Below are 12285 nucleotides of genomic sequence, written 5' to 3' on the forward strand. Positions count from 1 at the left end.
GTTTCCCCTTGACTACCCTTTGGAATGGTGTGACTCAGAGTTGCGGTATCTCGGTATTGTTGTATCCTTGGATAGGGGAGACGCGGTTCGGCTCAACTATGGTGTGGCCATTACTAAACTGGCGGATGATGTCACCAGATGGATGTCTTTACCTCTCTCCATGGCCGGCAGGGCATCTCTTATCAAGATGGTGGTTCTGCCCCGCTTTCTTTATCTCTTTCAAAACCTCCCATATCATCCTGGTGCTTATTTCTTTCGTAGACTTCGTTCTGAGCTTCTGCGGTTGTTCTGGGGGGGCAAGCAGCCACGGGTGGCCTGGGCCACCCTTACGTTGCCTTACGCTGATGGCGGTTTCGACGTCCCTGATTTTGAACTCTATTATCTCAGCGCTCAGGCGCATTATGCCTATCATTGGATGCGCCCCACGCCATTCATGCCCCAGATTGCTGCTGAGCATTGGGTCGCCCACCCGCTCCCACTGGAGGGGATGGTTTTGGGCAAGGTGTCAGATGTGGAAACGCCCCGCACGACGGTGACATGCACGGTGGATGCTTGGAAGCGGATGGCTCATTTGCTAGACGTTTCCTTTCTCTACTCGCCGGCCTTGCCTCTGTCTTATCATCCGGATCTGTCGCTGTTGTTGGAGACGGGGTTTCAGCGAATGTGCAAGCGGCTAGGTATCCTCACGTGGGGTGACTTGTTTCATGAAGGTGCCTTCCGCACGCAGGCTCATTTCTTCGGTTCGGCTGCTTGCTCCCCTCTAGACCTGTTCTACTTTGTCCGCCTGCGGCAGGGCATGCGGGCTCTGCTACCGGACTACCCTTCGGAGCCTGGGGTAACCCTCCCCCTCCATGTGCTGCTGGTTTCAGATGGGCGACACCTGGTGTCGAAGTTATACGGGGCTATTCGCCGACAGCGATCGGTCCCGACCAATCGGGTGCGCGAGCAGTGGGTTGCCGAATTGGGTGCACCTATTACAGACGAGCAGTGGAAATATTGTTGCGGGCTCACGGCCAATGTCTCTTCTAGTTGTCGCCTTAAAATTATCCATTACAAGTTTGTTCAGAGGTACTACTATACCCCGGCGAGGAAACTGCGGTTTCATTTGGCGGAGGATGACAGGTGTGCTAGGTGTCGAGCGGAAGGCGCTGATTTTTTGCATTTGGCTTGGAGCTGTGCGGGGGTTTTGGAATATTGGACTCAGGTTCATGAAGCCCTGCAGGTTATGGCGGAGGATGGGGTGGCGTTTGACCCCTTGGTGATGTTACTTGGCTTTTCTAAAGATGTACCTGCCTCTCACCGTAGATTTGTGGACGTGGCCCTGTTGTTGGCTAAGCGTAGGGTCGCTTGTTGCTGGGGTCGTGGTAGGGTGCCGCGCTTTCAAGACTGGGTGACTGACCTCATTTACTGTCAGGATCAGTACAATATCTATTCTGACTTGATGCCTGTTCGATGCAGACCAAAGGATTTTTGGAGTCCGCTCCAGGTGTACCTCCTGACCAGGGCGGCGCGGGACTCGGATTCTGAACTTGAGGACCGTGAGGGGATAGGCTGATGACAACGTGATGGGCTGGGATTTTACACGACACCTGCTGTTCTTCCGATATCGGGGGGGGGCTGACTGTCTCCTTTCCCTGCGAGCTATTGGGGGGTGGGAGTCTCCCTTCGGACAGGTAGTTTATCGGGAATCCAGATTGTATCCCTATGCGGCACCCTTCTATCCAGTGCTCCTCATACTTGTGTCCCCTCTGGCTCATGTGTTCTCCGCTAATGTACTGTATTCATATTGCATTGTCTTATTGGCTTGCCTGCCCATGCTGGATCATTGTCTTTTAATATCTCTTGCACATTTCGTTGTTGCTCCTTGTGTTGACTGATGTCCTGCCCTGTACTTCCTTGTGTCTCCTTATTTATTTATTTTTTTGTATGCTTTCTAGGCACTGACGTACCACTGTAATGGCCGAATGTGAATGTATGTTTTTGAATGTACACTTCCCTTGTACCTGCTTGTCTCCAAATAAAGGTTTAAAAAAAAAAAGTCATGGGTTAATCTGCTCCATAACATGGGCCATTGTAAACCTGGCTACTTATACTGGGCAGGACAACACAACGTTTGCCATCTACTTGTGTTTCTGCTTCAATGCTAACAAACCTTTTTCCATTCCTGTGCTCTACTTCAGATTCTTTTCCTTCTCTACCTAATCCACTTTTTGACATGTTGCATACAAGTTTACAATTCATTTCGTTTTCCCCTCATGTTGCTTTACTCTACCTAGCTAGGTTAACACAATGTGCAGTTGGTAAATAACATTTTAAATGGTGTATGGTCGATTTTCTGAAGCACAAAGGTCAAATTTGTTTCAGTGATTATATGTGTCATTAGACATACTTTATTAATCTATAATTAATATAACTCTATTCTCCCAGTCACATGATCCAAAAACCCTTGGCTACACCCATTGTGGTAGCATCAATAAACAGTATGAAAAGCCCCCCTTTCCTTCTGCTAGTTCAGGCACGTCTGGAGAGAAAGAAAAAAAACACAAGGCATTGTTCCTTCAATAACATTAAAAACTAAAATCTCAGAACAACTACTATGCAACTTACAACACCTCTGAAGGTTTAAAACCTGGAGAAAGAAAGTTCTGGTCCTCAACATAAGTCCGTCTCAGCCTTTCACCAAGCTTAAACATCTGCATCATTCCAACAGTTGTGAGCTGACCAGGAAATGTACCACCCTAGAGAAGAAACAAGATTAAAAAAACAACGTGTACACAAAGGGTGCAATTGTATGGATGAAGGTGCCAATACAAAGGCTTGTGTTGTGCTCACCTTGAGCGTGGTTGACCTGTATCGCTCCTCAAGGTTGGAGGTAGGCTGTGGCCCACCGGTTAAATTGGTGACTATATATTTGAACTGAGTGTGTTCAGGAGCATCTAATATGGAAGGAGTCCACTCCACCTGCCAAAAAAACAAAAGAATATACTCAGCAATGGAACCAGCTTGACAAAGAAACATGAGCACAGAACAGCTTCCTCATCTCTTCAATGTAACAGAGCACCGACGACAGGCCAGGTTTAAAGCATGGGACGTACAAGCCCCCAGCATTCAATACAGTTTCTACTATATCATATATGACTTTGCATCAGAGAAGCATTCTACTACAGCTAGTGTTCCTTCAACCAGAAAGTTAACATTCAGGGGGCAGAGTGAAGGTCTTCATGAGACTTCTCAGAAGAATCACTTCTAAATATTCTAGTTTATTGGTTTACGTTTCTTTAATTGTCAATTAGATCTTAGTGTTTCTGGGTCCTATGATTAATAATATGCTTCAGACATGGTCCTGGGGACTAGTCTGAAAAAGGGCCACTCACTGGTAAGTGAGTGTTAGGAGGGGACCCGGAGGGTCGGCCGGCCGAGTGCAGGGGGGAGAGGCCTCCGGCGAGGACCCTCTACGGTAATCGTACAGACAAGTAACTTCCCCCCCACAGATAGACACCACACAAAGATAAGTTCTGCACACTTTTATATAGATCTTTAGGAAAGGTGATGAGCGGTACAGTAGGACCAGGATATGAGGATCCCGTCAATTCTAGTCTCTTTGGGGTAAAGGGTAGCGGGACAGTATGAATACCGGTCTGATACAGGAGCAGCAAAAGGTGGAGCTCACAATCCTCGAGCTGGTGGGTTCGCAAGGAGGGGCCGCGGCAGCGCCAGCAGGCCTAGACGATGGTTCACGACGAGGAGGGCCGCGGCAGCGCCAGCCGGCCTTGAAGATGGTTCACGACGAGGAGGGCCGCGGCAGCGCCAGCAGGCCTTGCAGATGATTTACGACGAGGGTGAGCCGCGGCAGCGCCAGCAGGCCTTCAAAGGTGGTTCGCGAAGAGGAGCCGCGGCAGCGCCAGCAGGCCTCCAAGGATGAGTTCGTCTCGGTGTCTCTCGACTCCAGGATACAACTGCCTTCCTGCTCTGGAGCTGCCCCAGTTATAGGTCTGGTGCCCTTTGATGTCCGGACCCTCGCACTTGGAGGGCGGGAGGTCCGGGATGAGGGAGTCCAGACACCCAGCAGGGGGGTGGAGCCAGAGCCCGGGGAGGCTGGGGGCGATCGACACCTGGCGGAGGGGAGCCATCGACTCTCCTTCTCCTATTGGCCTGCCAAGTGGTCTCTTCACCCCCTGGGTGGGAGGTGGTGCCTCGATGTCGGGGCCTGGCTGGGCCCGAGGCCGAGGTCGACCCAAGGCCACGAGGCCTGGTCGTGTAGTGTCCAACATGGCGGCTGGGCCGGAGACCGGGGTTCTGGAAGGGACCCGGGCCAGCCGATGCGGTGGTGTGTAGGAGCCAGGGTTCCGTCGGGGAAGGGCCGGGGGTTGCCCCGGTGGGTTGCAAGGGTGGTTCCTGTCCGGGGAACAGGAGGAGCAGGGGTCCGTGACCCGCCATGCGGGGAGGGGACGGGCCTACCACGAGGCCTGTCCAATATGCGTCTCCCCCAGCTGAAGGCAGGGAGAGTCACCCATCCTCTTGGGTACTCTCCTCGCCGAGGCGGAAGAAGCGGGACAGGCCGTCTGCGTTGGCATGGTCTTAGCCGGGGCGATGCTCCACAGTGAAATCCATCCCCTGCAGGGAGATGGACCAACGCAACAGCTTCGGGTTTTCTCCCCGCATCTGCATCAGCCATTGCAGTGGTCGGTGATCTGTCTGCACCCGGAAGTGGGTACCGAAGAGATAGGGCCGGAGCTTCTTGAGGGCCCACACTACGGCGAAGGCCTCCCGCTCGATGGTGCTCCAGCGCTGTTCTCGGGCCAGCAGGCGTCGGCTGATGAAGGCCACTGGCTGATCGACTCCCTCGGTATTGAGTTGGAAGAGGACGGCCCCCACGCCATGATCTGAGGCGTCCGTCTGTACAATGAATTCCCGGCTGTAGTCAGGGGCCTGGAGCACGGGGGCGGTGCACATGGCAGACTTCAGGCTCTCAAAGGCCGCCTGACATTCCGGAGTCCAGTTGACTTTCAGGGGGTTCTTTTTGGACGTGAGTTCTGTGAGGGGCCCCACAATGCTGCCATAGTCTTTTACGAAGCGCCGGTAGTACCCGGTGAGCCCCAGGAAGGCTCGGACCTCTGTCTGGGTGACCGGGGGCTCCCAAGCCTGGATGGCAGCAATCTTGAGCTGGAGGGGGGCCACCAGGCCACTTCCCACCTGGTGTCCCAGGTAGGTCACGGACCCTTGGCCGATCTGGCACTTGCTGGCCTTGATGGTTAGCCCGGCCCGCCGGAGGGCATTCAGGACCTCCTGGAGGTGTTCTGGCCAGTGGCGGCTGTACACAGCAATATCGTCCAGGTAGGCGGCGCTGAACTCCTCGAGACCCGCCAGTACCTTGTTCACGAGTCTCTGGAAGGTGGCGGGTGCGTTTTTCATTCCGAATGGCATCACCTTGAAGTGGTAGTGGCCATCCGGGGTAGAGAAGGCGGATCGCTCCTGGGCACCTGGGGTGAGGCCGATCTACCAATAGCCCGCTGTCAAATCAAAGATGCTCAGGTAGCGGGTGGCCCCCATGCGGTCAATCAGTTCATCTGCCCGTGGGATGGGATGAGCGTCGGTCCTGGTGACGGCGTTCAGACCCCGATAGTCTACACAGAACATGAGCTCGGGGGCGACGCCCGGGGCGGCGGCCTTGGGGACCAGCACGACCGGGCTGGCCCAGGGGCTGTCGGACGGCTCGATCACTCCCAGAGCTAGCATCTTGGAGACTTCTGACTGGATGCAGGTGCGTACTCGATCAGGCACCCTGTACGCCCTGTGTCGGATAGGGGGGCTATCCCCGGTGTCAACGTCGTGGAGGCACCAGGGGGTGACCCCAGAGATGAGGGAGAATAGGTCGGCAAATTGTATTAGCAGTTCTTGGAAGTCTTGGCGTTGTGCTGGAGACAGGGCATCGGAGAGGTGGACTCCCTCCACGGAGCCGTCTGTCTCGAGCGTCTTCAGGAGATCGGGGAGGGGCTCGGAGTCTTCTTCAGCCCCACTGTCGGTAGCCATCAGGAGGCCAAGTTCAGAGCGCACAAAGTGGGGCTTGAGTCTGTTGGCATGGAGGACACGTAGGGGGTTTCGGGGTGACTCCGTGTCTACCAGGTAAGTGACGGGGCCCTTACGCTCCACCACTTTGAAGGGTCCCGTCCATTTGTCCTGGAGGGCGCAAGGTTCAACCGGGGACATCACCCAGACCTGTTGTCCCGGCTCGAACTCGATGGATGAGGCATTTTGATCATACCAGCGCTTCATGTCTTCTTGGCTGGCTTCGAGGTTGGCCTTGGCAAGTTCCCTGAACCGCCGGGTCTGGTTACGGAGGGTCAGGAGGTACTTGTATACATCCGGGGGAGTCTTCTGAGGGGCCACCTCCCACCCTTCTTTGACCAGGCTGAGGGGGCCCTGGACGGGGTGTCCATACAAGAGTTTGAATGGACTGAAGCCCAGGGATTTCTGGGGGACCTCCCTGTAAGCGAACAGGAGGCACGGGAGCAGCACGTCCCATTGGCGACGTAGGGGTTCTTCCAGGCCCATGATCATCCCCTTGAGGGTGCGGTTAAATCGTTCCACTAGTCCGTTCCCTTGCGAGTGATAGGGGGTCGTAAATTTGTAGGTGACCCCGCACTGGTGCCATAGGGACTTCATGTACCTGGAGATAAAGTTAGTGCCCCGGTCACTGACGACTTCTCGGGGGAAGCCCACCCGCAAGAAAATCCCCATCAAGGCTCGGCCTACCACGGGCGCCGTCACGGTCCGGAGCGGTATGGCCTCGGGATAGCGGGTGGCATGGTCCACCAGGACAAGGATGAATCGGTGTCCCTGTGCTGTCCGGGGCTCCAGGGGCCCCACAATGTCTATTCCCACCCGCTCAAAGGGAGTGGTGACGATGGGAAAGGGTTGCAGGGGGACTTTCAGTTTTCGGCCGCTTTTCCCGCTGGCCTGGCAGGTGGGGCAGGCCCGGCAGTGGTTCGCTACATCGTTCCACATCTTCGGCCAATAGAAGTGGGTCACCAGGCGGCTGTACGTCTTGTCCTGCCCCAGGTGCCCGGCAAGAGGCACATCGTGGGCCAAGTTCAATAGGAAGTCTCTGAATCGGAGGGGGACCACCAGCACCCGGCTGGCTCCCAGCTCGGCAATCTTTTGCTCACTGTAGAGCAGCTCGTTGTCCCAGTAGATCCAGTGGGCCCCCGAGGCATCCCCTGCGCTCTGGGCTATGGCTTGTTGTCGGAGTCCCTCGAGGGAGGGACACGCTCTTTGTTCCTGGCGGAACTGTTCCTGAGTGGGGCCACCTTCTTGGCGCCACTGGGCCAGCTCCGGGAGATCTTGGAGTTGCTCCGGTTCTTCGTTGCCGGACCCCGGAGGACCAGGCTCAGGGGCGGCTTCTTCTGTGACGATCGGCGGAAGAGGTTCGGGCCACTCCTGTTCCTCTGGGCTGGAGATGGCGCGGGTGGCCATGGATCGGGTTGTTACACAGACCCATTCAGGGAGACCAAGCATCCCCAGGTGCTCCCTCCGCTCCACGGCTGCCCAGGGGGAGCTCTCGAGGTCGTTCCCCAGAAGGCAGTCCACCGGGGCATCGTCGCAGACAGTTACTTTTAGCATGCCGGACACCCCTCCCCACTCGAAGGGGACGCGAGCCATCTGGCACAGGCTTTCGGAGTTGTCGGCCGACCGCACTGGACAAAGTACATTGGGTAGGATCTGGTCAGGGGTCACCATATGGCAGCGGACTGCGGTCACACTGGCCCCTGTGTCACGGAGGGCTTCAGCCCGGCGTCCATTGATGGTTACCCACTGGCCATATTTCTGCGTGTTGGCGGGGATGGGCGCCCGCGGGACCATGTCCCCCTCCCCTAGACAGACCAGGGACATGGCGGCTGGTTCCCACTCGGGCTGGTACTGCTCGTACTCTTCGGCGTCTTCTTGGCCCAGCTCTTCTCCCAGGGTGGCGGCGGTGATCTGGCGGTTCATGGGACTCTGATTTTTCGGGTAGTTTGGATCATTGGCGTAGTGGCCGGGTCGCTGGCATTTGTGGCAGGTATTGTTGGGGCGGAACCCTGGTCGCGTTGGAGGGCTTCCTCTTCCGGGCGGGGGGTTGCTAGTGGGGGGCACCGCGACGGTGTCCCGACCCTGGCCTCCTCCTCCCCCCGTGGGCGGTGGAGCCCTTGGGAGGCTCTGTTCTGTTCGCTGGGCCAGTTCCGAGGGACTCGGGTGCTCTCCCATCGGTCTGCTTCGATGGCGAGCTTCCGAGGTTCGGTCAGCTTAGTATCAAGGAGGTGCTGTCTTAGTTCGACTAAGCAATTATTGGAGAGGTGCTCCCATACCATGAGGTCGAATAATTGCTCGTAGGTGGTGGCCTGGCTGCCCTTGATCCACCCCTCGAAGGCTCGGCTAAAAAAGTTCACGTACTCCACCCAGGTTGTACCAGGGATTCGCTTGCAGTCTCGAAATCTCTGCCGGTACATTTCGGGCGTGAGCCCATAGCGAGTGAGGAGTGCGGCCTTCATGTGGTTGTAGAGTGCGGCCTTCATGTGGTTGTAGGATGTCATCTGGTGGTCGGGGAGTTGTAGCAGGGCGTCTCTTCCTTCGTTGACGAATTTCCCCCATAACCCGGCTCCCCAGTCGCTCCGCGGGATTCGGTGGGAGGTCATTGCTACCTCGTAGGCTTTAAACCATTGCTGGATATCATCGTTCCGGTAGTATTCCCTGAAGACGTCCTTGGGGATGTGGACCTTAGGGTCCGTAGGGGCAGTGGGGCTCTGGTGCCCGGAGACGCCGAGGTCTTTGTTCTGCCGTCGAATTTCTAGCTCCTTCAAGTTGCGCTAATGCTCGTATGCTAGTCTTTTTTCTTCCAGCTCCCTCTGGCTCTTTTTCTCTTCTCATTCTTCCCTGAGCCGCAAATGTTCGAGGGTTATTTTTTGTTCTGCCAATTTGAGTTCTCCATCTAAGCGGAGTCGAGCCAACTCCAATTCGTGGAGCCGGCTTTTCTCCCGTTCTCGGGCCTCTTCGGACGAGAGGCCCGATCTTCTTTCGTCCACAGGGGTGGTACTGGTTTCGGTGGTCTCGAGGCTTTGATTTTGGGGTGGGGATGTTTCCGTCTCCACCCAAGATTCGAAGGCGTGCTTGAGGTCATCTTTCGTGCTCAGTCCCGTGGTAGCAATGCCTAGTTCTATGCAGAATTGCTTTAGTTCTTTGTGGCTGTACTCTTCCAGCTTTTCCATCAGAAATGTTTCTGTTGTTCCAATCTCCTTTGTCGTCATGGTGGCTGTGTGTCGTGGGGTGAGTTACTCTCTGTATGATTATGCGTCGGCTCGGATCCCGGCGCTGCCACCAATGTTAGAAGGGGACCCGGAGGGTCGGCCGAGTGCAGGGGGGAGAGGCCTCCGGCGAGGGCCCTCTCCGGTAATCGTACAGACAAGTAACTTCCCCCCCACAGATAGACACCACACAAAGATAAGTTCTGCACACTTTTATATAGATCTTTAGGCAAGGTGATGAGCGGTACAGTAGGACCAGGATACGAGGATCCCGTCAATTCTAGTCTCTTTGGGGTAAAGGGTAGCGGGACAGTCTGAATACCGGTCTGATACAGGAGCAGCAAAAGGTGGAGCTCACAATCCTCGAGCTGGAGGGTTCGCAAGGAGGGGCCGCGGCAGCGCCAGCAGGCCTTGACGATGGTTCACGATGAGGAGGGCCGCGGCAGCACCAGCAGGCTTCGAAGATGATTCACGACGAGGAGGGGCGCGGCAGCGCCAGCAGGCCCTGAAGATGGTTCACGACGAGGAGGGCCGCAGCAGCGCCAGCCGGCCTTGAAGATGGTTCACGAAGAGGAGGGCCGCGGCAGCGCCAGCAGGCCTTGCAGATTTACGACGAGGGTGAGCCGCGGCAGCGCCAGCAGGCCTTCAAAGGTGGTTCGCGAAGAGGAGCCGCGGCAGCGCCAGCAGGCCACCAAGGATGAGTTTGTCTCGGTGTCTCTCGACTCCAGGATACAACAGCCTTCCTGCTCTGGAGCTGCCCCAGTTATAGGTCTGGTGCCCTTTGATGTCCGGACCCTCGCACTTGGAGGGCGGGAGGTCCGGGATGAGGGAGTCCAGACACCCAGCAGGGGGGTGGAGCCAGCGCCCGGGGAGGCTGGGGGCGATCGACACCTGGCGGAGGGGAGCCATCGACTCTCCTTCTCCCATTGACCTGCCAAGTGGTCTCTTCACCCCCTGGGTGGGAGGTGTTGCCTCGATGTCGGGGCCTAGCTGGGCCAGAGGCCGAGGTCGACCTGAGGCCACGAGGCCTGGTCGTGTAGTGTCCAACATGGCGGCTGGGCCGGAGACCGGGGTTCTGGAAGGGACCCGGGCCAGCCGATGCGGTGGTGTGCAGGAGCCAGGGTTCCGTCGGGGAAGGGCCGGGGGTTGCCCCGGTGGGTTGCAAGGGTGGTTCCTGTCCGGGGAACAGGAGGAGCAGGGGTCCGTGCCCCGCCAAGCGGGGAGGGGACGGGCCTACCACGAGGCCTGTCCAACAGTGAGAATATATGGGCAGCTTTCCTTTTTAAGATTGTAGTTTTTTAAACCCTAAAGAAGTGGTCGAAGGTGCGGCTCTGGAGATACATAGTATCCTTTCTCCTCTGTGGGGGTGAAACCTCCCCGGTAATTAAAATTTCATCCTTCAGACACTAGAAGGGGTCAGAAAAGAACCATCTTTCTTGTTTTTTATGGAAGCATATTATCTTTATATGAGGACGCAAAAAATAATAATAAAATAGAATCACTTCTGAGAAATGCTCCATATTTGCATATAAAGTAAAAGACCTCAGTAGATCCGGGGCCTCTTCAGTATGCATAACAAACCTGCATGAAAAACCCATAATCAAGGTACCGCATGTGCTTTCAGAGAGTGATGATTTTGGCTCATGGGTGAAACCTTTAATGATCAGAAGCCCCGGATAACCTGTTCCTGTGGCATTTGGGGTCTTCCTGTTTTGGGACCTTTAGTCTGTCATTTCGGGCCTCCAGTCTTTTTGTGCAATATTGGTGAAGCAGAAAAGGGACAACAGATGAAACTGAGCAGGTTATCACTTTGGGAGAGTCACATTATCCGAAGAAGCGAGCTGACATAAGGGGCAGAAGAGGATCAAGTGATGCGGCTGCAGTCTACATGAAAAGGAGTTCATTTTATGCCAGTGGTGGAATGATTACAAACCAGTGAATGGAAGCCTATGATGCTACAAGAACAGTTTGGCTGGAGCTTGCTAAGGACAGAAATGTAGCTAAGGCAAATCGGATTCTCCTTATCCCGGCTCGTTTTTAATATGTATCCTAAACCGCTACCTACACACTTCTGGGGGATTACCACATATACGCATGAACTTAAGATAGTTTCATAGTGTCTCAACTTTTCTGAACCAACTACACTGGTTATCCGAACACAAACAAATTAGGTTTAAAGCAACCTGTATATTTTATACAGCTCAGGATCTACTTTTCAGGTCAATAAATGTACTGGCCAGGAAAGCAGACCCAGTGACTAAGGCGTGCCCTGAGGTCCCAAACAGTGGCTCTGTTCACTATTCTGAAATGTAAAGTGAAGATAGCAGGATACAGAGCATTCAAGAGAACTATGGAACAGAATTCAGGTTAAGAGAAAATGAAAACGTGTCTCTTTACTATCGAGCTATAGCTTTGTTCCCTCATGCGGCTCAACTTACAGTTAACAGAGGATCTTCGAGAATGTGTATTTAACTTTACAAAAATCAATTAACACATCAATAAGAGAAAGAGGATTTACCCACATACATGTCTTATTACATACGCTTTTAGTAAGTAAATGCTAACACTTTCGTTTGCTTTAACATGTGCTGTAACATTTTATTAATCATTTGCTGAGTAATTTCTTTACTTTAGCTTGAAGAACATCAAAATCGTAATATTTCTGCAAATTTGCGTACACTTTCAACGCACTTTGGTGAGGAAAATACATACGACGTACATTAACTGAACTGTGTTAGTAATGCGTCACCTCTTTTCTGAGGTTGGCAAGACGAAGCCAGAATTTTAGACAGTATTGGAGTTATCTCCTGTTGGTGTTAACTTGTTTCACATTGTCAAGGACTTTTTACATTCCTTCCCATGAGAAGATCTCAGCACCTGTTCATCAGCTGTTACCTTCAAGTTCTTGTTTTATCACATGTCCTCGGACCTATTCACTTGCATTGATAGAACAAGCATTTGCAATGCAATATGTCTCGCATTATTAAAGTTAGAGCTATTGGCATTGTAA

The 12285-nt window shown here is 54.2% G+C and overlaps 1 protein-coding gene across 5 annotated transcripts in view; it reads right to left on the bottom strand.

Annotated features, from left to right (window-relative positions):
• Nucleotides 1-12285, bottom strand: part of ACP6 (acid phosphatase 6, lysophosphatidic) — a 147494-nt gene that overhangs the window by 110828 nt on the left and 24381 nt on the right. For all 5 annotated transcript variants that reach the window (XM_086935492.1, XM_086935496.1, XM_086935493.1 and 2 more), the window contains exons 3-4: nt 2833-2961; nt 2608-2738 (exon numbers count right to left, since the gene is read on the bottom strand). In XM_086935492.1, the coding sequence (XP_086791618.1) occupies nt 2608-2738; nt 2833-2961 (260 nt within the window). The remainder of the gene's footprint in view (nt 1-2607; nt 2739-2832; nt 2962-12285) is intronic.

This window comes from Lissotriton vulgaris, chromosome 8, assembly GCF_964263255.1.
Source record: "Lissotriton vulgaris chromosome 8, aLisVul1.2, whole genome shotgun sequence".
Classification (NCBI taxonomy): Eukaryota; Metazoa; Chordata; class Amphibia; order Caudata; family Salamandridae; genus Lissotriton; species Lissotriton vulgaris.